Source organism: Polypterus senegalus, chromosome 1 (assembly GCF_016835505.1).
Source record: "Polypterus senegalus isolate Bchr_013 chromosome 1, ASM1683550v1, whole genome shotgun sequence".
NCBI lineage: Eukaryota > Metazoa > Chordata > Cladistia > Polypteriformes > Polypteridae > Polypterus > Polypterus senegalus.
The window spans coordinates 55,456,290-55,483,120 of NC_053154.1; the positions used below are offsets into that span (position 1 = coordinate 55,456,290).

General features: G+C 36.9%; 1 protein-coding gene across 1 annotated transcript in view; it reads right to left on the minus strand.

Moving 5' to 3' along the window:
• The window catches only part of LOC120526187 (protein kinase C-binding protein NELL1-like), a 1,449,010-nt gene that overhangs the window by 897,475 nt on the left and 524,704 nt on the right, over window positions 1-26,831 (minus strand). The window contains exons 10-12 of the mRNA XM_039749219.1: window positions 20,083-20,156; window positions 15,742-15,841; window positions 2,078-2,206 (exon numbers count right to left, since the gene is read on the minus strand). Coding sequence (XP_039605153.1) covers window positions 2,078-2,206; window positions 15,742-15,841; window positions 20,083-20,156 — 303 coding nt within the window. The remainder of the gene's footprint in view (window positions 1-2,077; window positions 2,207-15,741; window positions 15,842-20,082; window positions 20,157-26,831) is intronic.

Below are 26,831 nucleotides of genomic sequence, written 5' to 3' on the forward strand. Positions count from 1 at the left end.
GTTTTATCGAGATCTCGATAAAATGAGTCTGTTATCTTCAAAGACACAATTTTAAAAAAATAACAATATTTCACGTCTTCTCTCGGCTTCCGTACAACACTCAAAGTGATTTTGTACCCATAAATTATTTAATCTCATTTAGTTAATCAGAAAGCTAGGCTAACAGTGGTCTAAAGGAGAAAGAAAATAGGTTAAAGGGTCATCTTCAGACATCATCAAAGGTGTAGCTGTTAATGGGAAAAAGAAAATAGAGCACAAACGAGAAAAACAGATAGGATGCCTGACATCATCAATAGCAGAAGTGCACATACTAATTTTGCAGTTACAAACCTATCCAGCTTAACCAATACGACCTACAGAATGTTCTATAAACCCAGAGCATTAATTTCAGGGTATAAATGCCTCTTTTGCACTGTTGTGGTACCATAACCGAGAATAGCTCAAGTATAGCTTCAGTGCTGACGTAGCGTTTGACTATCCTTGTAGGAAGCTCAACAGCGCCTGTTCAAGTAACTCAGACTTTGCCATGACTGGACACACATCTCTGAAAGAGAGACAAGGGGCTCTCATAACTACTACACTTTCAACTAATGACAAGTGATACTGAGAGTGTCCATAAATCATGCTGTGACATCAAATTCATTGAGTTGTGGCAAACTGTTACTGATGTCAGTATTATGGCATTTTCGTGGACCATCTTTTGTGCAGGAAATTACACCCTTATGATAAAGAGTAAATGGGTGCCTTCAGCAAAAATGATCAACAGGACCTGAAGTTGTGCATGCCACATCAACCACTCCCAGGGGTTTACTACCTCATGGGATATGTGGAGTCAAAATTAGTCCTTTTCACAAAACATAGAAAAAATAAGCATCAGTAACATAGGCATGTGGAGTGGTGTTTTATGCTATTTGAGGTTGCCAATCACAAATATGATCATATTTTTGGTATTTGATTGCTTGCCAGTGGTCATACCCCTTTAGCAACCACTTCTAGAAGGTTAAAACACAAATGAAAAAATTCAAACATAGGCACACAGGATATTGTTTTAGATAATTTCTAGGTCAGTGATTGTGAATGTAATTTTATTTTTGATCCTTTACTAGGAATCTAGCCCCCTTTGGACCTGTATCAGAGGGTGAAATATAACAGATGTCTATTACAATCGAGACTTGAATCATTTAATCTGAAGCACATATCTGAATATTTCAACTACTGGATGCAAATATACTTGTTTATTGTGAACTTCTACCTCATGAAGTAAATCAATACATTTCTGATAAACATCCCGAATTAGGGAGGCTTGCGCTTGTTCAGAGTTTTTATTAACAATATTCTGACTTTGTAAAGTGAAAGTCATTTTTTGGCAAGGTACAACATTTAAAACAGGTTTATTTTCAGATAGGACAATCAAACACTTAAAAGATCAAGAAACAATAAAGTATCCAATCTTGTAAAAATACAACACGTGTTACACTATGTCAAGGTCTTGATATATAAAAACACAGCAACTAAGATGGTAGCAAGTGTAACAAGCCTAATGTTTTTTAATACTGTAAATAAATCTCAATCAATAAAAATAAAATATTCAGTAAGTCAAAACAACCACAAGATTCTGTCAGACACGTTAGCTAATTATACATTTAACACAACAAAGTCAAGGTTTATTTACTATATTAGATGAATCCCCAAAAACACACTGTAGGACAATCACCATCATAAAGAAAACTAGACAACAGCAATTAACTATACCACAAGACTCAAAAGAGAGGCCATTGATCCTCAGATACTACACTTTACATTCACTACACAAGAAAAAAACTACAGCTTATAAATCCAAACAAAATGTTTCTATTTAAATATGATGAATAACTTACAGTACACCTTCATTTCTGTTTTTTTTTAGCAAAGCCAGCACAGTCACTGAAATTTCAACACTCTAATTAAATAATAACCATTGACCTTCTTGCTTTTGATGCATCAGCACATTACCCACATATCGGCGCTGCCTTCTTCACTTTAAGACACAGTAGCTGGTGTTTTGCAGGTAAGTTAATGATAAAAAACAATTTCTTACCTTCACAGTATGAAGTATCCCCATGAAGGGCAGTGAAGCCGCTCTTGCACTCACACACAGCCTTGGTATTCCAGTTTTTGCAGTCAGAGTTATCTCCACAACTGTGTCCATCAGCACAGAAGTCGTAACCTGTAGTCAAGTTACAAAACAATAGTCATGATTATTGTGCCTTAAGAATGCTTATATAAATCTATGAACTATATACTGACACCATAAAGCTTTTGATATCAAGAGTTTCCTTTTTTGCAGTATATTGGCTATTGCAAATATTTGGTATATTGTGTTAAATGTTTTTATATTAAACTCTAATAATAATAGATATTGTAAGTGATTTATTAATACACTTTGCTAGTTATTGCTGTCTACTTTTAATGCTCAACTTTTAATTTGCATGATGCAATTCTAATTTAAGTAATGTTGTAAGGTCTCCCTGATTACCTAACATTACAAAATGAATGCAAAAAATGTACTTGGGTCACGCTGCTTTTAACACATTCAGATTACATTCAGAGTGTGCTAATGAATTCTACTTTATGATTATTCTTCATTTAATTTCCACAAATATTTTTATTTCTGTTTATCTCATTATTTCACACTTGTACTGTTGGCCCATTTAAATTATACTGAGATAGTGTACATACAGTACAATAAGATTCATTTTAAATACATTCTGAAGTAGACTAAAATGCAGTGATCATTGATTATAAGTGAGAAATACAAGAAAGCCATGTTATTAACAAACAAAAATGCATTTTGAGTGTCCCCAACAATGTGCAATTTAGGAGTCAGGCAGGCCTCAGGGTCGTTGTTTTTTCCGTCTGATTGTGAGGTGATTTTGTAAGAGAATGAATGGCAGCCTAGACCACAGTTATGCAGTAGTTCACAGTGCCTCCCAGGTATTTGTATAAAAAGCTGATAATGCTTATTGTTTGTGACTGCCCAAGGTAAGGATAACGCAATATCCCCTGATTCTTTGGGTATTTGCAGTTAAGGACAAGAGCTGGATAAAAGAAAGAAGCATTTTGCACCGTGAGGGTTGCATGCGGCAAGTTTGCAGCATGGCGTGTTATTGGTGTGTGGTGTCGTCTGTAATCACAAAGTTTTCAAAGAAATGTTTTTTTCTCACCGCATTGGTATATTTGCTGAACCACTGTAAAGTTTTCTCTTGTGCTCTAACTTGATTGGGATAAAACCCAATGCTGGCACAAACAAATACCACACACAGGATGGCCTTCATTTTTCTGTGGGTGGCTAAAGTTAGTTTGTGTTATGTGAAGCTTTAAGTCAGTTACTAAGAAAGACAATCAGTGAATACAAGCATTGCAAGACTGGAACTTTCAGCGGCTGTATTTTCTGCCAGAATGAATGTTATGTTGAAAGCTGAACTGAAGATTAAAGTTGATAAAGAATTCTTCTGGACAGACTCGAAGGTTGTACTGGCATGCATCAACAATGAAGTGCAAAGGTTTAATGTATTTGTTGTTAATTGTGTCCAACCAGTGGTATTATGTTGACACAGCATGAAACCCTGCCGACTATGCCTCCAGAGGTCTTCTTGCTTCTGACATCTCTGTCAATCTGGTTGTCGGGAACTAAATTTTGTGGCAGCAAGAAGTGAATCCTACAACTGACCTTTTAACTGAGTTACTTGTTGGTGATCTTGAAGTTAAACCAATTCAGGTATTTGCAACAACAGTCAGCAAACACATAGACATTCTTAGGTGGCTGAGACGGTTTTCTTCCTGGACGACACTTCTTAAGGTGGTTGCAAGAATTAAGAGACTGGAGTCTAAACAAGAAAATCACAGTGACCCGACAACAGTTGAAGAACGTAAAAGAGCTGCAGAAACTGTCATAAAGCGCGTCCAACAGTAAGCCTTTTGCCAAGAAATGATGTCACTCCAAAACCAAAATACTCTTTGCGAGTGCGAGTCCCCTCTTCTACCTTGGCCTCATTTTGATTTGAGGAATTCTTTGTGTTGGTGAAACACTGAAGAAGTCTTCTCTCAGTCAGGAATTAATCAGGAATACATTAAAACACCCTGCCATTCTTCCAAAGGACAGTCACATCACCACAATAAGATCTGTCATCAAGGCCGAAGTCAAACTCTAATGGAACTGACAGCCAACAGATTTTGGGTCATAGGTGAGAGCAAATCTGTTGCAAAGTTGATACACAACTGTGTCATGCAGAAGACTTCGACAAGCAGGAGAGGAGCAAAGAATGGCTGATCTCCCTAAAGAGTGTGAGGAAGTTTCGGCTCCATTCACATTCTGTGGAATGGACTGCTTTGGGCCTTTTCTCATCAAGGAGGCCTACAAGGAACACAAAATATATGGCCTGATCTTCACATGCTTCGCACCTCAAGCTATCCACACTGAAATTCTTGAAGATCTGTCAACAGATGTGTTTATCAATGCCCTGAGGTGCTTCATCATTCTCAAAATAGCTGTTCACCAATGAATTCAAAGAAGCACTCAAGCAATGTGATAAAAAGGCATGTGAGGTTTTCCTAAGTGAAAAACATTGTGAATTTATCTTCAATGATTCCTCAGCAAGCCATGCTGGTGGTGTTTGGGAACAGCAAATTTGTACTGTTCAAAGTGTGATGAATGTCACATTTGCTCAGTATCCAGGAAGACTTGATAACGCCTCCCTTAGAAAATTGTTCTATGAAGCAATGGCTATTGTCAACAGCCATCCATTAACTTTAGATGGAATGAATGATCCCAAGTCACTGGAACCAATGACCTCAAACCACCTGATCTTGATGAAGTCTAAGGTTGCTCTTCCACCTCCTGGGAAATTTGTAATGGAAGATGTGTATGCAACAAAAAGGTGGCGCAGAGTCCAATTTCTCATTGAACAGTTCTGGAGTCGCTGGAAGAAAGAATACCTGTTGAACCTTTCCACGCGCCAGAAGTGGCGCGTTCCCAAGTGTAACCTCAAGGTGAATGACATAGTCATTATCAAGGCTGACACCCTGCCAAGAAATCAGTGGCACCTAGGACATGTGGTTGAAACCATGGAAGACAGTGATGGTTTAGTTTGTCGAATCAAAGTGTAAGTAGGTTAGCGGAACCTAACTAAAACACAGGATCAGTCATCCAAACTTCCAATCATTGAATGACCCATCCAGAAGTGAGTACTTCTTTTCAAAAGTGGGTGATCGGCTTAATCACTGGGTGGTCCCCCCTTACATCAGTCATGTTGATTATTGTTACATTTAGTTAAAAAAAAGGGAGGGAGAGAGGGGGCTGTAAATACCATGCATCCAACGATTACTTTTACAACTTGAGAGATCATTTAATGGTATATAGAAATCATGTTATATTCAGTCAGTGATTATTCATTACATGAGTAGTGGGAGTGTAAATGACCACGAAATCATTCTGCACATAGGGGACGTAATGACTTAGAGTACCGGAAGTGTGGAAAAACTGTGAGGAGATACCAGATGGCAAACTCTGATCTCTAAACAGTAATCTTTAAAATTGTTACACCCATGGTAAACACAGAGAGATATACAATTAGATTATATATTGTTTCATTTATTATGTTTCTTTGTAAAATGTTAAAAAACGTATGTTTATTTTTTTTTTATAGTTTTCACTGTGCTTGTGACGGTATAACAATGTTAATAAAGGATGTATTGTTTTAGACGTGAATAAAGATAAAGACACCAGTCTGAGACTCTCTGTGTGTCAATTCATTAAATCAAGGGTTGCAACACCTTCCTCTCTTTAGAATTCATCTGGTAGTCAATAATATTAAATCACAATAGACAGACTTCTAGTTTGCAGCACTTGTAGAAATTTGTACACAAAAATTCTTCTTCTTCACTACCATCACTTTGTTAGGGTTTGGCTACCTTGTTCAGTCTCCTCCAATCATTGTTTATACTCATCTTCCTCCTTCTCTCTTAATCTCTTCTGCCTTTTGTTACTTCACACACAGCAGACCCTCCTCCCTTGTGACAATCCTTCCCCAGGCTCTCTTAATCAACTTCCCCCATCTCATTTCTACCTACCACATGCCCAATAGCAGTTCAATAATTAACAAAAAGAAATAACAGGAGCATGAAGAATTTCATTATAAAAATATAATAAAGCAAACACTTTATAAAAATACAATGCAGGCAAAATAATTGGAAACACCTGTAATGAAAATAATATGTAAAGATACAAATTAAGTGCCTGAATTTCATTAGCTGATAAGCTAAATTCTGTTATCGAAGCAAGAATTCACAATGAATATGATTAATACAAAATTACCGGTACTTGAAATACTTGTAACATTCATATGTAATACTTTTAATTTGTAATGATTAACTCCAGTATAGACACAGCATTAAATTTTTTTGTATTGCATTATCGTTTTCGGTTGCCATTTGTTACACTGAAATTCACTTCAATAAAATGAAATATATTAAACATTACGTGGTATTAATATTTGTCCAGGTCAACAAAAAGTATTCGTTATTCTGCAAATTTTGTTACTTCAGTATTTGTTATAGAGAGACTTGATCTATATATATATGGTGCTGTGGTTAGCACTGCTGCCACACGGCTCAGGTAACATTTGTGGCTGCAATAATCAGTTTCACTATAGTTGGCAGATGCTTCTGTAGCCATCCAAACAATTGCACCATTATAATCCACTAATTCAGTTCTCCCTTACCCATTGATGTCAAAGTTTCCAAGCTCTGTGGGGTTCGCTCATCATTATTTATACCTACTGTATATGCACCAAAGCTAAAAATAATGTTGAAGACTAATTGTGTCTAGCCCCTTACCAACATTATATAGAGAACTTTATAGCAGATTGATAGCAGATTGTGTAATTGTCACTTCTGGTTACTGATCTGGTGTGAAAGCAAAAGCATAGTCTTTGTAAAAAATTAGCATGATTTTTAGGAAAGGCATAAAATATTTTAGAGAGATGGCCTTCACCCTAACCGATGTAGATTTTATAGTATACAGTATACTTTTTTTTTAGCTCTCCCCTAAATTTCCAGCACTGGGCCATCTGAAAAGCAAATTTATGTAGGAAAAATTAAACAAAAAAAGAAAACATAATTAGACTCAGAATTAAAATCTGATTCTGCCTGTATTAGTAACTTGATTTTTAATTTAAATAAAAACATAAAACCAATAAAAAAACATCTTTAGCAGAATACGTACTTATTGGGAAATAAAACTGGTTTAACAACATTGTACTAAGTACAAAATCTGATTCTTGTCTACTCACTGAAAGATGGCTTAATAGATATGACAGTTCCTTTTTTTGGAGCAGCACTGAAGGATTTTACCATCTTTCATAAATCAAAAAATATTGGTTAAGGAGTTTGCATTGGGATCATTTTATCTGAGAAACTATATTAAGTATTTAAAAATGATCTACCATAAATACAGAGTAATAGTGTTGTAGACCACCTGGGCTATATTCATTGCTCATGACTGAATATTGTATCTTTTTATCTAACTCTAAATTAAAATAAAAATGTACAGCTAAGCGGTAGTGATTAGCAAACCAAAACAGCCGAGAAAGATAGGTTGGAAGATGACGTGTAAGTCAATAAATGTGCTGAAATCAAAAACAGGAAATCAATTCTATCTTTTATCTAAACCAAAACAAAACTTAAAAAATATGGTCATCAAATTGTTTGCCAAAAAATCAAATTCAAAAACACAAGTGAGTTTTTAGACAATTAATCCACAGTCTCGGACAATGGGAGCTCAGTGCTGCTGGCAATAAGTTCTCATATTAATTATGTTACTAAGAGCAGCTTCCATCCTAAACCACAGGTACTCATTATAGCAGCAACTAAAGTAAAAACAAAGACATCAATACATAGCGAAAATAGCTTCTGTAACATTATATACAGTTACAATTAAAAAGTAACAATAAGCACATATATACAGAGTCTATAAAACCATCCAAAAGTTATCACAGAAAAATATACAACACTGAAAAAAAATTGTAACCATGACCAAATCATACCAGTGTGGACTGGGATTTTAATGTCCAAATTGGTATAGAAATAGATGTCATCATTAACATTTTAAACGACTGCTAAACTTGAAAGAAACATAACAAAAAAGTCTAATATAGACTGCAAAATTCAGTTATCAATGGCATTTAAAAATAAGATTTCCCTATTGCAGTTAGGAGACATTTTGCATTCTGTGCATTATAAGGAAATTTTTAATAAGCACTCCATATTTGAGCTGGACAGAGTACACAGTAAGATATCTATCTGATCTCTTTCATTTCAATCAAAATGATTCAGAGTTCTGGAGATCTTAATCTTATGGCAATGGATACATGAGTAGGAATGCCAATTGTTGGAACATCCATTTGCAAAACAACAAATTACATAGAGCAGAAGTGTTTTCCTTCAAATATATTAATTTCTCCCCATGTGCCTTGCAGCATGCTGATTTATTTTAATTGGTGGAGTGAAACTGGCCGTGTGTGTGTGTGTGTGTGTGTTTAATGACCTGACACACAGTCTGGGATGGTTATTAACCTTGCACAAGCAGAACAGGCTCCCAGAATGCACAACCCAATTAAGTGCAATTAAAAGAATGAATGTTCATAAAAAGTCACAAATTATTGAAAACTAGTGGGAGTGGAGGGTATAGGGCCATGGTCAGAAAACTGGACAACTCAAACAAGTCAGACTCGGCTTCATGTTAATTAGTATTCATCATGAAATTTCCATAATTTCCTTAGCTAAATACCAGTTCCAGTTCCATCTATAGGATACTGGGCCAGGTACAAGCCATTGTTGCCACAGGGTGTAGCTGCAACAGTAACATCCCAAAAGCATAAAAGAAGCAGGAAGCAGTTAGGAATCTCTGACTATATTTTATTTTCTTCTGATTTGCCCAGAGGTACATAAGTGCTTCAGTCTCTGCCTAGATCAATGTGTCGATTCTTTGAAGACTGTGGTGGGCTGGCGCCCTGCCCGGGGTTTGCTTTCTGCCTTGCGCCCTGTGTTGGCTGGGATTGGCTCCAGCAGACCCCTGTGACCCTGTAGTTAGGATTTAGCGGGTTGGATAATGGATGGATGGATGGGTGGATGGATGGATGGATTCTTTGAAGAATGGTACATATCAATGTGCTTTGCCTAACAATAGCGTTTACACATTTTCATTGGCTAAACAATAGTATCATTGCTAGCTATGAAGCAGTGCATATACCACTGTATGCTGATTAGAGACCTATGTAACCAGAACACATTCATTCTCAAACCAAGTAAATACTAAAGGAAAGTAGCAGGTAGTTCTGTTATCACAGTGCTATAAGCTGATGAGATACTAAACAAAACAAAACATGGATCTTCAGAACAGGTGAATCTTTATTGAGACAGGTAAATATATATTTCTAGTAGTCACCTATCAACAATAACCTGTACCGGCGTTACTTGGGAAATGTGCCTTTTCACTTATCATCCTAGGCTAACACAAAAAGTGCCTATTACCCCATCATTGCTATTTACATGTTTTGTTGCCTAAGAGCAATATACAAAAATTTCTTTTTTTTTTTTTTAAAAAACCCACAGATTTCTAGGCCATTACACGTTCATCCATCATTTTTCTAAATTGCTTTTTCTAATTTTCAGTCACAGGGCACCTGGTGCCTAATCAGGCAAGAGTAGACATAGGGCTGAAATCAACCATTAACAGGACATCTAATCACTCTAAAACTGGGTTGTCTAACTCCGGTCCTGAAGGGTCGCAGTGGCTGCAGGTTTTCATTCTAACCATCTTCTTAATTAGCGACCAGTTTTTTCTGCTAATGAACTTCTTTTGCCTTAGTTTTAAATTAAGTCGACTGAAGCCCCTTAGTTGTTTTATCCTTAACTAGCAGCCAAACAATAATGAGATAAGAAACAAGCCACAACATGACCAGCTCACCTGTGCCCATCACACAATATCTGAAAATAAAGAAAGGTGATGATCATGGTAAGATCTCAGATCACTAAAACTTTTTGACAAAACAGAAAATCAACAGTTTTGGAAATGTCTGCTATGGCAGAATGAGAATTAAATAACGGCTTTAATGACCATCCAGAATTGGCTTCTCATTAAGAAACTGGTTTGAGTGAAACTGATTAGTGTTTGAAGCTCTGATTTAGCTGGTCATCTGTCAGCTCGTTTCACGTCTCATTTCTGTTTGGCTGTCATTTAATGAAGAAAAGAATCAATTCAGAGGACTGAATTCTTAAAAATGGGGCTATTAAAATGAAGGGAACAGAAGTTAATTAGCATTGAAACCTGGTCACTGATAGGAAAAGGGTTAGAATGAAAACCTGCAGCCACTGCGGCCGTCCAGGCCTGGAGTTTGACACCCGTGCTCTAAAACATACTGTAGGCCTTTGACATAGCAGAAGAAACTGAACATCGACATGAAAACTCTAGACAGACACCAGCAAAAGAATAATAACACATTTTATTTACATTGAACCCAGGCCTATGAATGAGACATGCAGCAGCACTAGTCACTGAACTTCTGTTTCACCAATATTGTTTATTATCTAATTAAAAAATACCAAATTACTATACAACTAAAAACTTTAGCACAAATTGAAATGAATGGTCATGTCAATTGCTGCTGACACTGCTGTTTCTTTTTGCAAATTAAAATCTTTAAAGCCACCCTTTTTCACAGATTAAATATTTGCTTATCCATAATGGTTGAATAAGCAAGCATTAAAAATGAATGGAGGGGTTAATGCAGGTTTACTTCACATACTAAAGAAAATTAAATTGAGTGAGTTGATTCTGTAATTCCATTACCACTGTGCGATCTGTGACATTGCATTAGTGAAATTGCCAGTCTTCAGCCGCATGCTTTTTACCTGTCTAACTACCCTTTAACAAAACTGGTATGTCTTTCAAACAATGACCTTGGTCATTTCAATAGAATTTATAGTACAAACAGGCTCCAAAACAAAACATCAAATAAAATGCCACACCGCTAAAGCAAAACCTTAACTAAGGAGGTTATGCATTAGCTAATTAATAGAAAGCAACTTAGAACTGATTGGCTCAATGCATCTAAAGGCACAGTATCTGCTAATCAAATGGGAGTCGAAGTGTGAGATGGTAGGAAATTCACCCAATGTGCTACAATGCCATCTAGAAGAGTTTAGCCAAATGGGTTGCACTGTGAAAGGTTAAAACTTACAGATGATACAACCGATAAAAGAAAACTCCACTGGGGGAGAATGTGAGATAGTGTAGTAAGCTTTTAAAGTATTCGCCCTCTTCACGCTAGTATTTAGTAGATGCTCATTTGGCAACCATGGTAGCCTTGAGTCAGTGTGCAGAGGTCTCTTATCAACTTTACATCTCTAAACACTTCAATTTGTCCCAGTTCTTTGTTGCAAACCTGCTCAAGCTCTGTCAGGTTGTGTAACAATCGTGTGTGGACAGCTCTTTTCAAGTCCAGCCAAACATTTTCATTTGGACAGCGATCTGGTCTCGGACATGACCACTCCATTAACGTTGTTCATTTTAAACCATGCTTGTGTAGCTCTGACTTTATTCTTAGGGTGTTACCAAGCTGGAAAACAAATCTTGCAGATGGCATTGGGTTTTATTTCAGGATTTCCCTGTATGTTGCTTCATTTATTTTATCCTCTACCCTAACAAACCATCTAGGACCTGTTGCAGAGAAGCATTCCCACAGCCTGATGCTGCCACCATCTTCCTTCATGGTGGGGATGGCGTGTTTTTTTTTTATACTGTACAGTGTTCAAACATGGCACTTGGTCTGAATTTTTGTCTTATTACATCAAAGAACTTTCGTCCAGGTGACGTCAAAGTCTTCCAAGTGCATTCTAGCAAACTCTAGCTGAGGTGTCATGTGTATTTTTGTTTTTAGCAGTGGCTTTCACTTCAAAACTGTGACTAGTGAAGTACCAGGGTGACAGTTGCTGTCTGCACATTCTCACCAATCCTAGGCACTGGGCCTTGTAATTCCTTCAGACTTCTCATAAGTCTTTTTTTGGTCTCCCTAATTAGTCTTCTTCTTGCACTAGGCTGCTCAAGTTGATATAGAGCAGGGGTGTCCACACTTTTTTGGCTTGCGAGCTACTTTTAAAATGACCAGATCAAAATGATCTACCTACATAAAAAATGATATATATATATAGTATATATATACTGAGTATCAGAGGTGGGTAGTAACGAGTTACATTTACTCCATTACATTTACTTTAATAACTTTTTAAAACAATTGTGCTTCTAAGAGTAGTTTTATTGCACCATACTTTTCACTTTTTTTAAGTACATTTGAGAAGAAGAAACGCGACTCTTACTCTGCTACATTGGGCAACACTCGAATCGTTACTTTTTTCCATTATCTAAAGTCTGACAGAAAATTTTCAATCTGCTCTGTGTAGCGTATGCTGTCAAGTTGCGCACACGCCTTCCATTGCGTCTCCAGCTCTGATGCGAGGTTTTGGATGTTCCCCAAATCAAGGCGCTGCAGCTTTGAGGACAGATGTTGCATTTTCCGTTTGAAAGCATTAACTGAGCTAATCATATTGACCATGGTTTTCTCTTTTCCTTGCAGCTGTAAATTAAGCTTATTCAAATTGTTGGTCAGATCGGAAAAAAAATGCTAAGTCTAGCGGCCATTGATCGTTATTAAGTTGCTTGTATTCTGCATGTTTATTGAAATGGAGAAACTCCTTTTTCTCTGGCCAGCGGTCGTGAAATCTCAGCAGGAATTTCTCCCTAGCCATCTGCCTCAACAAAGACCTCTTTTATCATCTCTCCATCTTGGAAGGACTTCTTATGCTTAATGATCGAGAGATTCACCTGGAACAATGCTTCGGGGTGTCTGCCTTTGCTTTTGAATTCAGCTGAATGAAAAATGACGGCTGTCCGATTAACTGCGATTTTAGTTCCCTCTCCTTCCTCTTTTTCAGATCGCTTTTCGGAAGGAAGTCAGTTTTGTAGTTTTTATGAACAGTTCGAAAGTGCCTTTCCACATTTTCCTTCTTTGGAATAGCAATGAGAGATTGACAGATCAGACAAACAAACTTCGATTGTGACACTGTGAGAGAAAAAAATCCTGTTCCAATTCCACATCCAGCCCATAACCATCATTTTTTTTTTTAAATCCCTTCTTTAGTCGATATAAATTGGATGGCTAACTAGATCACAGCTGGAGTTTTGCAGTAGCTCACGCGTTTGATCGTATGTGTGGGATGACCAGTGTGTTAGAAGAATAGAGATCTCAGACTGGACGCCATGTATGTCAATCAAGTGGCAAATGCCATAGGGAGGATATATGATAGACTAAAAAAATGTTTTTGAATGCAACGTGATCTACCTGCACTCCCTTTCCGATCTACCGGTTGATCATGATCGACGTATTGAGCACCCCGATATAGAGAGGTGCCATACTTTTTCAATTTCTTAATGACTGATTTAATTGGACCCCAAGGGATATTCAAGAACTTGGATATTTTCTTGTCTCCATCCTCTGCCTTGTATTTTTCAATCCCCTTTTCACATAGCTGCATGGAGTGTTCTTTGTATTTCATTGAGTAGATTACACCACAACACCAACTCACCACAAGTTGGACCCTCTAGTTACAGATGAATTTAGGCCGCAATCATTTGAAACCCCTTTCGACTACAGGCAGGTGATTTCCACTGCACTAATTATGAGACTTCTAAAGCCAATTGGCTACACCCGTGTCGTAATAAAGGGGTGAACATTTATGCAATCAGTTAATGTATCTTTTGCATTTGTAATTCATTTAGGCCACTTTGCAGAGATCTGTTTTCACTTTGACATTAAAGAATCTTTTTTCTGTTGATCAGTGTTAAAAAGACAAATTTAATCCACCTCTGATTCAATTTTGTATAACTATAAAATGTGACAAGCTTCCAAGGGCCTGAATACTTTTTATAGGCCCTGTAATTAAACAACCTGCAAAGCCTGTGACATTTTCCCTTATTTGTTAAACTCTTATTTTCTGATGCCCTTACTAGCATAAAAGACTACTACTCAGTGGGAGACCATATTACTTTTTATACATTAAGGAGATAATGAAACACATGAGACTTTATTACAGAGAATAAAAGCATGCTATCCCATGATTATCACTGCCATCTTACACTTCTGACTACTGAATAAACAATTATATATGTAAGTCTATGAATATACAGTAGCTTATCTTTAGTTTAATTAATGTTTCAAGAACCTCTGTTATTGCTAGATGCACCAGTTTAGGTAGACCAGTGCAGCTGATTTCTAGTTGAACAATATGATATCATCCAGAAGAGTGGCACAACTTATCTTGTTTTTTATTATTTTTGATAAGTAATTTGTACATTAAAGCATACTTGGGTATTTGTAATTAGGTTGAAAATTGCCAACCATGATTTGAATTCACCTGGTCCTGTTCAGGGGTATGGAGATCCAGTGTTGCATTCATGTTACCATTTTCGAAATGCCAGTGCAAGAGGTGACAGGTGTACCTGAAGGGAACCCATGGAAACATGTGGAGAACATGCAAACTCTACGTGAACAGTGGTTACGCTGGGATTTTAATCACGATCCATGCAGTGAGGCAGCAATGCTCACTAGTGTCTCACTATATTACTTCTCCATTCCTATAAGTATGTAGCATCCTCTTTAATAAAACCCCTGTGTGCGTCCAGGTGTCCGTGTGTGTGTGTCTTCTGGTGAAGTGCGCATGCGCGGGGCCACACGGCACGTGTTCAGTCTCTTCCTGTGCATTCCCTGTGTGTGCAGAGAGAGAGAGACACACACAGGTGTGTGCGCGTGAGAGACAGACAGACAGACACGCAGGCCCGCCTGAGTGACAGACACGCACGCACGCAGGCCCGCGCGAGAGACAGACACACACGCATGCACGCATGCACGCACACACACACACACACAGGCAGGCCTGCGCGAGGGATAGACACACACGCACGCACGCGCACACACACACACACATACAGGCAGGCCCGTGCGAGAGACAGACAGACAGACACACACAGGCGCACGCGTGCATTGTTGCAATGTTACTTTTCTTGGTTGTTTATTAGATTACGGATTTTTCAAATGTTCATTTTTTTCCCTGTGCTTAAAACTCATTAAAAAAGGTGTTTTTAGTGAGCGGGTCGTAAGGCTATAGCGTGAACTCTTGCAGTGTTAGTTTTCTGTGTTGTTCAAGGTTTTCTTAGTGTTATTCAATGTTTTTACATTTTGTTTACTATTACGCTGTGCATTCAATGGTGTAATTAACTATATTTGTGCTTAAAATCTTAAAAAATATATATTTGCATACAGTTCATATGGTCTGGAATGGATTAATTGTATTTACATACAATCCTATGGGGGAAATTACTTCGGTGCCACCGAGGTTCCACTGTATTACAGGCATTTTACGGAAATACAAACCAGTATTACTGAGAGAGAAAATTAAAGGCACACAATACAGTGACGTATATTACAGCCACATACAAGGTCCCTTGCCATTTAATACAGACTGTTCCTACTAATGTTTATGCACTACTGTTCTAGCGCCCATTATTGTAACGGGCTTAATGTCTAGTAAATAAATAAATATATATTATTGACTCAGCTACAGACAAAATGTATATGAAAAAAATGAAGGCACCTTTACAAACTTTACAGCATCTGTTTTCTGGAAGAATCCAATCCTTTTCGGTACAGTTTAAGACTGGGCATGTTTCAGTCACTTTAACCATAATTCCATTCTACAAAAAAAAAAAAAGCATTACCACTTTCACATTATAGCCATCTGAAGGTTTAGTGTAAATTCATTAAAATTAATGAGACAATATGTTCTTGATTAAAACATCATTAAATTGCTCCACAAGATCCTCAGTCCTCGCACAATGATTCACCTGCACTATAAAAGCCTAATGTGAAAGCAGATATTAATTAGGGCTAATAAGACTTTTTGCTTTCTTTGATGTTCAATGCATTACAGCAACAGAAACGCTGTAACCTGAAACTATTCTACCTTTTCAGCCTTTATATTTTGATCTTTCTAGCACAGCGATGCATTAGACAGCTGGACTTCTATTCCAAGGCTGCCGGTATTATGCTTAACACATAATAGCACATTGCCCAGGTTACAATTTTGCCTCAGTGGATTTCACTTTTCAAAATAACCTTATATCATGAAGGAATGCCTCTATTACAGGTGAAAAAATATATACAGCTCTTTGCAATCTGTGGGTAATAAAATATCATGTCTTAGATAAAGAAGCTAACCAATTGTCTGTGTTATAAAATAATGCAGTTTTCAAGGCATCCGAAGAGTTGAGAATCAAAGCTCAGCTGTGTCACATCCCATTAGTAAAAACATACCAGGCTGTGAAGTAATACCTAAATGTAACAGTGCAAGTTTCATCTCTTCAATTTTCAATGTCACATCACAGAAAATCATTTAACTGAAGTACAGCGTATGTACTCTGACAATTCTCAATAGCCCACTGACCTGAATAGTATACCAGCAGGTCGAGAAAACAGCTTCAGAAACTGGAAATGAAACTGGTAGATAGTATCAGAAAACAGCAGCAGCACAAATGAGAAATAATGCATTTCTTTAAATGGAATATACATTGTATGATTTTTGCTCGCATGTGCCAAAATCTTCCTTTTAAGCTGACGTTAGTCTCAAACAGCTCAAGTAAACACTTCGTAATTAATCTGTAGCTGATAATGAAGCCACAAAAACTTTATGGAGATTGCACACCTACTGTGGGAACCAAAAAACATGGAGTCATTTGTGAGCTACTAAAGGACTGATCTGATTTTCTCTGTTTTCTGTAATTCTTGGAGCAACATAAAAATCGCAGAGGGTACTGATATTTAGCATGTATTTAATGAGGCAGCCAACTGAGGACCTGTGATGTGACTGTTTCTTGTACTACAGACTCTGATGTTCAGTTGTGCATCTGGGTCTTTTGGCTCTGTTTTTAGGTCCAGTTTGCCCTCTTCTCTCAAGACAGTGATGGACACCTTTGTATGATATTTTTAGCTTTTTGGCAATGCACCACCTGGAATAACTTCACTACACAAAACAATAAAGACACACATGTTTTCTTTTAGCCATTTATGAACCGAGAATTGAAATTTAGGAAGGAAAATGCCTTGCGACCCAAGGAAAAATAATTTACTGGTTTTACTGAAAAGAATGACAGGATATAGCTCTACAAGGGTTTCTCTAATCATCAATTAACATTTAAATGTTATTAATTAAGTATGAGGTTAGAATGTTTACCATTATGACACTGGAGTAATGTCTGCAAAAAATGGGGCAGTGCAGTCATATGTGAAGAATAAATTGTAAATTGGTTATTTCAAGCAGTAAAAGTTATTGTAATGTTAAGAAAACATTGGCTATATCTTTAAATCAATTACACAGTAACTTGATAAAAAAATGATGAATTCCTATCAAAAACACGAAGATAGATAGATAGATAGATAGATAGATAGATAGATAGATAGATAGATAGATAGATAGATAGAACTTTATTTGTCCTTTATTTGTATATTAATCAATAAGCTTCCTAAACAGTGAAGTAAACAGAAAAAAACATAAAATTGATATTTGATGTGACCACCCTTTGCATTCTCTTAAGTTCATTTATTTCAAGCCATATGGTGAACATACCACGGGTCTACTAAAAACTTCAGCTATCTTTTTTGTAATCCAAGACTGGCCTGACAATGTTGGTATCAGAGCACTGCGAGGGTCATACCATCTCCTACATGATTTCTTACTCCTATTTTCACAGCAAGTAGTTTATTTATGATCTTGGGCATGTGTTTGGGTTATGGTCATGCTGCAGAATGAAGTCTGGACCAATCAGATACCTCCCTGATGGAATTGCATGATGGATAAGAATCTGTATTTTGAAGCAGTGAAGGGGCCATCAGTTTTGATCCAATCACAAATTCCTTTTGAGGAACTGTAGCCCGAAACCTACAGAAAACCTACAACAAACTTTACGGTTACCTGCAGCTATTTATCTATGTACTGTGTTCCAGCAGTTTGACAAAAAAATTGCCTTTTGTTTGAACTAAAAAAAAGTTTGATTAATCAGTCCCTGAGCAACTTCTTTTTGTTCATAGATGAATCATCTGGCTTTATTTGCACATCAGAGGAATGGCTTTTTGGTCGCAACTCTTCCATGAAGTCCACCTCTGATAAGACTTCTTCACACTGTCAATAGTTATACCAGGGTCCCAGTGGTTTCTGCCAGTTCCGAGCTGATAGTACTGCTGGAAATCTTCTGATTTCAAAGGAAAGCAAGCTTGACGTATTTTCCTATTGCTGTACACAGGTTCTGTGGCCGACCACTGCACTTCTGATTCTCAGCTTTGCAGTTTTATTTGTGCTTTTGCAGAAGAGCTTGGACAGCACATCTGGAAACACCTGTCTGCTGTGAAATTTCTGCTTGGGAGAGACCTTGACGATGCATGAAGACCAAGTTGTGTTGTTGCTGTTTACTTCTGCTATGGTGGTTAAGATTTGAAAGTTAAACCACCACATTTACTACAACCTTAATTTTTTAGTCTGGTTGTCCCTCGCCTTGTTTTGTTTCCACTACTTGACTTTTTCTGTTTCAGTTAATTCCTTTGGGTTAACCTAAACTTGATTTCATTGATCTTCAGCACCTGCTTCTTATACTCGTTATACAGATCTCGTGTTTTTAAACTGGAAAGTGCTCTTTTACCATAAGGACAGTCAAATATCTTACTGTATTGCTCTACTTTTTTGCAAATGGATAATCTGAAATTCCAAAACATGCTCTATCAATTGACACACTGTAATCCAGAAGTCATAAAAAACACCTAAGTGAATTGTTTTTGTGAAGTATCAAAAACCTGTGAATTTTGTACAATACTCTATATACGTATACCTAGTCACACGTGTGCCTGGGGGTCTCCAGACAAGCTTCACTGTGGTAAGCAATACCACTTCAGGACAAGAGGCGGTGCTCATGCTAACAGTAACCTGTCCTTTCTCCAAAGCTCACAGAAGAAAGCTAGTGAGGGCCATCCCACCATATAAAGTGATGACACAAGAAGGTGGTGTCTTTTAAGCATACCTGAACCTGAGTCTGCTAAGAGCCAGAGACACGTACCAGATAGAGGGAGCAGAGAACAAGAAAGCCCGAGGGACTGACCTTAATTTGATGTCTTATTAGTTGTGCTCTTAAGTACCCCTGTTTGCTTCTTTATTTTCTGTTAATTTAAAAAGGGTTACCTTGGTGGTACTCCAATATTTCTCCTATCGTTCAACTGCTTCCTCTCCACCAGAAATAATATATAGTATTTTAACTGGATTAGGCCTTTCACTTTCAGTTTATATACTGTAGGCACCCATAGATATATGTTTGTGCATGTGTATGTCTTTCCTTCATGAGGTAAGTGTATGGACAAGGTAACTCAAATACAAATCACTCAATCCATTTGAAATATAGTGGTATTTTAAGCACAGTAAAATAATAGAACCTATCATGAACTATTCATAAAGTCAGATGAGTTTAAAATGATTGTCAGAAATTACTAAGGAACATATCAGAAAGAGAGTCAATCGTTGCCAAGGTCCTGAGCAACACTAGCAGTCAGAGATCACAGAGAAACGCCGAGTTTGAAGTAAAAAAACATAATCCAAAATGAAATAAAATTGCTCAGAAACACTTCCCTTCATTTTTAAAAAAAGTTTGGATACCTTCCAGACGATGCATTGGTTTTATTTAAAATGCTGTAAGTAAAAGCGGGTTTGTAATCCTACTTACGGGAGACTAAATGTCATGCTTCAGGGAATATCTTTTAGCTCTTACTTGTGCAATCAGTTTTCAAAAAGTTTCAAATTCCAGAAACTTCACTTGACACCATTATGGACTGATCTTTGTTCCACTGTACACATCATTAGTTTGGGACTGGACTACAAGAAGAAATGAAATCAAATGCTTACCTTGCATTCTCTGCAGCTCTTAGTAAAAATTCTTTGCCCTTCTGCCAGCATGTTCCCCACATAGGTGCATTTAGCTACAATAAATAAAATAAAGCCCGTAAGAATGGCCAACCAGATATCCATCCATCTTGTACCTGCACTCACTACATACAACTTTTAAAGATCACGGGAAGCAGGAGCTAGTTCATCACACACACACACACACATAAACACACACACTCACTCATACTGGACCAGTTTTTGAGTAACAGGTTAACACAAACATGTTTGGAAAACTGTATTACCTGAAGGGGAAATCGATAAGACACATTCATTTATATTCCACACAGGAAGTCTTCTAAAGCTAGGACTACCACTGCATCACTGGTGTCTGAATAAATACTGTATAAATAATGGCATAATTTTAATAGAAAGAGTATCCATGATAAAAGATTATATGTAATACAAATACACAATCAACTCCAGTAACCCAGTTGGTAAAATTAATTACGTTCAATAATATTATTAGATCCTTCAAGCTTGCAAATGTTTTTTAAAACTTCAGACTAAATCTGACCTCTATGTCGCCTATTATATTTTATAAGTACTGGTTAGCAGCTGTTGACAAACTCAAGTTTGAATAACTTAACAAATTCTATGCAGCTGTTGTAATGAAAGTACTGAACAAAAAGAAAGCCATTCTCTGCAAAACTGTAACGTGTTTTTGGGTGTGGCTACTAAAATTTTATACATAATCTCAGGCTGCCTTATAAGAAACCCTTCCAGAGGAGAATATTAAAATAAAAATACAATCTGTAAGCAGGCTGTAGATAACAGCTTCAGAAACATTATGAGCACTTACTTTTGTTCCACAGCCTGCACCGTTCCACGCCACCCCTCTCCAGAGTCACAGCTACATGGAAAGATCGGGCACTCAGTCCAGAAGTCAGCTATGCCATGCAGGCTCCGACTTTTCTATCCTGAACTCTTACATAGTGTTGTATGTTTATCAAATCACCAGGGGCCATGTATAAATGGTGTGTATGCACAAAAATGTTGCGTAAGAACGTTTCCACGTTCAAATCGCGATGTATAAAACCTAAACTTGGTGTAAAGCCATGCACATTTCCAGCGTAGCTCATACCCTGGCATACGCAAGTTCTGCGCTCGGTTTTGCAGACTGGCGGCACCCAGCGTCAAAGCAGTGCTACTGTTCCAGTGTGATTACCCTTTCTTTTTTAGATCCACATCCCTGACACTGCTTTATAAATACATTGAAATTAACCGCATATTGTTTATTAGTTTAATGCATCTGATTGTAATTAACCTATAACAATATAATGGTCCACAGAATGGTCAAACTATTCCAAATACCGTAACTGCTTTAGCATTGTTACTCTCACTGCACATTCTTTTTCTTCTTTCGGATGCTCCCATTAGGGGTTGCCCCAGCAGATCATCTTTTTCCATATTACTCTCACTGCACCACTCAGAGTACAGTATTTATATCACTGTATCTGAGTGTGAATCACAGCTGTACAGCAGCTGATTGGAAAGAGAATTATCAGTATACAGTATTAAGCACACGCTGCTTCAGCCATGCTGTCTATTGAACTGCTCTCATATGACAAACGCTTTAGGGCCTTTCCTCGCAGTTCAGAAACAGTTTCATCCCAAGTACTCTAAACGCACTCAATCAGTCCATCAAGTGCTCCTTGTAGAACTGTTTGTACTTATAAGTACAATTACCTCACTGTAAACTTGCAATACAGTTATAATATTGCACAACCTGAGCCACTTTATAAATAGCATATTAACATTTGATGACAATATCATTTTTACAATGAAATGCAGCAAAATATGTTTATTATATTATACAGATAATACTTTAACTTCATTTAAATAATCTATTTTCTTAATAATTAAACTTGTGAGGACACCGTGCCAGCTGGTTCATGGATTGTTCCTGCCTTGCGCTGTATTCTTGCTGGTGCTAATGCAACACTGGCAGGATAGATGGATAGAATAATTAAAGACGTACTACGTATATTTTAATGTTCCTTAAAAGTTCTGAAGAATCGGCGTTCTAAGTTTACAGTTGGCTTAGCTTCTGTTAGACAGCTGATTGTATGGCGATTGGGTATTTGGAGAAAGAAAAGTAAGGACAGGAATTGGAGGTTAGTATGTTTGAAAGAGACAGGACTGCTACAATAAAGTATTTCTTTGAAGGTCGCACATGGGGCAGCAAGTATCTTGCGTGAGACATGAACAATCACTGTGCCACCGTGTTCCCATGTTTAATAACATGCTTTAACTCCTATCATCATGAAAATGATATCACGTATACATCTCAGTATTTTAATTATTCAGAGAGCTGTAATATTACGAATGTAATGGATTCTGTGTCCTGTCGGAGGAAGAGAAAGCCCGGAAGCATGTAGTGATTCACACAAATAGAGCACATAGAAGATCAAATACAAAACAAAGCATTTAACGTGCTACTTTAGTTACGATAGGATTTGAGAAACTAGTAAATTAAACAATTTTAAGATGAAGTTTATGATGTTCTACTTTAAGGACAAAATAAACTACATGATTAAAGTGGAAATTTCGAGATTAAAGTTGACATTTCGTGCTTTTTTCCCCCACTGTGTGCCTTTTTTTTTCTCTGTACCCTAATAAGCTTTCATATGACACTCAGACGGTGGGCTTTTCACGTTGACTTTGATATCTGACAACTTCTTTTTTATTTCAAGCACTGTGTGACTTTGTGAACTTGAGCTTTCGAGTTTCTCCAACACACTATGTCACTCAATCAACTTCCTTTTGTTGTTTATACCACTGTTTAAACCAACAAATAGTAAGTTTTTTCTTGCCTCCACTTGGTATTCGCTGAAATTCTATTTTCCCTCGTGCTTTTCCCATTGTCTTTTCACAGAACACTGAGCTTAAGGGCTATTTATATTGATTTGCATATTCAAATAGGCAAAATTCTGGGAGGAGACGGGGCGGGACAGCAGGCGAGTGCACGAGCGTTACTTTTCACGCTGACCGGGATTTATGTAGCAGAAGAACGTGGAAGTTTGCGAACACACAGATTTATGCATCTGGATTTTTCTGTGCGTATGTACATTCCCCTTTTGTGCTTACGCTATATTATAGTGTGAGTTCTACGCACGGCGTTATACATGAGGCCCCAGATCTTTCTCTGAGAAATATGCAATTTTAAAATGTTGTAATGATCAAAGTGATTCTGGCATTTTCACTGTGGTCATTCCATTCTTACTTTTATGACTCTTACTGAATTGGGAAAAACACAATTTTGGCTGGAGGTCTCTATGTTGTGAGAGATCTATGTAAACATTGTGTTTTTATAGCACTTCAGTGGTTTTGTTATTGAACATATTGAAATGAAACAGCTAATCCCATGTGTATTTCACATTTTTGCTTTCACTGGTTGTGTATTGATGGCATGCTTTTAATAATTGTCCAGAAATGATTCGGGAGCAATTAGATTAAATGTATATTTTTGTAAATCACAGGAAGTTTTAAATGTGTTGAACTCTTGTAAATGTAGAAAATAAGTGACTTGACTGTCAATCCTTTGCAAATAAGAATCATGTATGGATTATATACTGTAAATGACACACTGTTTATATATGTATATTACATAATAACCTTGCTATGTTTCTGTCATTTCAACAGATGGAGTATCACAAGCATTTGTAGTATTGCATTTTATTACTTAGTATTTGTGATGCGTGCACTACAAACAATAATGCTGAAGTCTACATTGATTACATAAATTCTAACCTGCCTTAGCAGCACAAAACACACATTTTATTTATATATATATACATATATATATATATATATATATATATATATATATATATATATATATATATATATATATATATATATATATATAAAGCACAACCTATTCGGAATACAAAAGTAAGTATTCGGGATTTAGCTTGCGGCATGTTTCTGAAGATGTATTCAAGAATACAGTTACTTTATGAAATTTAGTACTGAATACTGCTAAAGTACATCTCCTAAAAAAATGTTGTACAGTTGGCCCTCCATATCTATGGATTCAATCAATTGCAGATCAAAATTATTTAAAAAAAACAAAAAAAAACGCAGAGAACCCATCTTCTGATGGCTACTTCCAGCAGGATAACACACCAATGTCACAAAGCTCAAATCATCTTAAACTGGTTTCTTGAACATGAGAATGAGTTCACTTTGTTCAAATGGTCTCATGGTCACCAATGGTAACCACATCGCAATCCAATACAGCACCTTTGGGATGTGGTGGAATGGGAGATTTGCATCATGGATATGCAGCAACTGTGTGATGCTTTCATGTCGATATGGACAAAAATCCCTGAGGAATGTTTCCAGCACCTTGATGAATCTATGCATAAAGAATTACTACAGTTCTGAAGGCAAAAGGGGGTCCAATCCGGTACTAGCAAGTGGCTGATGAGTATATGTATAAAATGTGCATATTGAAGAATATATTGCCAGTTTTAGATTGCCCAGTTTATTCTGTAATCACTAGATGTGCTTTCCTCTGACTCTGGGAATTCTATTCATGTTTTGCCTCCTTTTTTGCCAACCGTTTTTCTTTTTCTTTTTTTTTGGTTGATCTCTCGTATCACTAATATTGGTGTGAATATGTGACGTAGATCCCACTCATCAATCCATTTCATTATAATACAGCATCATGGCCAGATAGCATTCTGTGGGGGTGATGATTTCAACCTTCCAGTCTTGTTTTGTAATAAGTTGGCCTACAATTTAAAAGGTGGAAGACGGTGCATTTCAACGAGGAGTTTTGTGGTGTCTGCTGAAATAGTTCCAAAATGTTATAAATTAGCTTAAGTGACTCAGTCAAAACTCAGAAATAAGTACAACTTATGTTTGTGTCATGATTTTGCCAGGGCTTCATCATTGTCTTTAATTTTTAATACCAAGTTACTTATTTTCTCTTTATTTGTAAATTTCTTTGTCTTTGCCTTTTATAAGTTAACTAGCAAAATACCCGCGCTTCGCAGCGGAGAAGTAGTGTGTTAAAGAAGTAATGAAAAAGAAAAGGAAACATTTTGAAAATAACGGAACATGATTGTCAATGTAATTATTTTGTCACTATGAGTGTTGTTGTCATATATATATATATATATATACACACACACACACATCCACATATATACATATATACAGTATATACAGTATATATATATATATCTCCTTTGGGATGCGAGCAGCTGTTGCTGGGGGTGCCAGAATCCATCAAGGAAGAAAAATGAAAAACATTATTTGTACAAAATTTTAATTTATCTATCCATTCCTAAATAATTAAATGGGCAGGCTATTTCGTATCAATGACTCCCGCTCTTACGTGCACTTAGTGATGCGTGGGTATTATGAACTATCATATCTGTTCAAGTTCTCTATTTAAATTTTAAATTTCAGTAAATTTTATTTAGTCGACAGAAATATGTTTGGTAGGAATGCAAGTTTAAATTTAGTCATCATTGCATAAATTTTTCTTCACCATAGAAATTTAAAGACTAAATTCAACTTACATTCCTACAAAAGATATTTCTGTTGACTAAATAGAACCTACTTATATCCAAATAGAACTTGAAAAGGTATATTTTTTCTAATCTGATCACGCATTTTAGATCGACTTGACGTGCACTACATCGAGCCCGCGTGCTATGGTGCTCTCGTCTGTCTGCCTTAATAAGTCACCGTCGCTTTGCTTGTACTTTTTACCGTTCATGTAATCATGGCTAGTGGCGGAAAAATTATAAAATGGAAGGAGGATTACACTGAGTATGGCTTTACCAAAACAATTATTGATGGCGAATCAATTATTCATAAAGCTTCAATTGGTGATCTGTTTTTCTGTGTTAACCTCATATTTTTTCATACTTCTTCTCAAACCAAGGGGGTTCGAAATCGGGATCATCCGTCACAGGGGGTGCAAGTGTAAAATGAATTGGAAGCGCTGATATATATGTACGTGTGTGTGTGTATATATAATATATGTGTATATGTATATATATAATATATGTATATATATATATATATATATATATATATATATATATATATATATATATAAATAGTTTTACTGTCAAATAATGCAGAGTATGCGGCACGTGTTTCGCCCTAATTCTTGGCTCATCAGGCGTACACACTCACTGCACCCCCTCTCAGGGATCGAACCTCGGACGTCAGCGCTAGAGGCGAAGCCTCTTGTGTTGCACCACGGCGTGTGGTTCGTTTATTTGACAGTATGTAGATCGGGGTATATATGTATATATATATACCTTTATTGAATAGACAAACCGGGGTGAGCAAGTTCCTTTCTACTGCAGCCACAGCTGCAACACACATAAAAAACATCAATAATAACTCATAAACTTTCAATATTATTTAGGAAAATCGCAACATTTTACTCACCAAAAATTCGGATTATTTGTAAACAAAATCCATCCTCCTCTCTTTCCTCAAAAACAGTTTAATTACTCTGTTGAACGGATTATCCGTGCGCTTCAGTTCCATCAAAAAGTCCCTTTCTATCACCATCGAAGCTAATGCTGAAAGTCGAACCTGCCCTGTCGTATTTCTGGCATAAGTTTAAATTTGCTTTAGGGCTGAAAATGTCCGCTCGACAGAAGCAGTGTACACGGGAATAGTCACTGCCAAATAAATCAATGTAAACAGCCGCTCCATGCTCTCATTCAGAT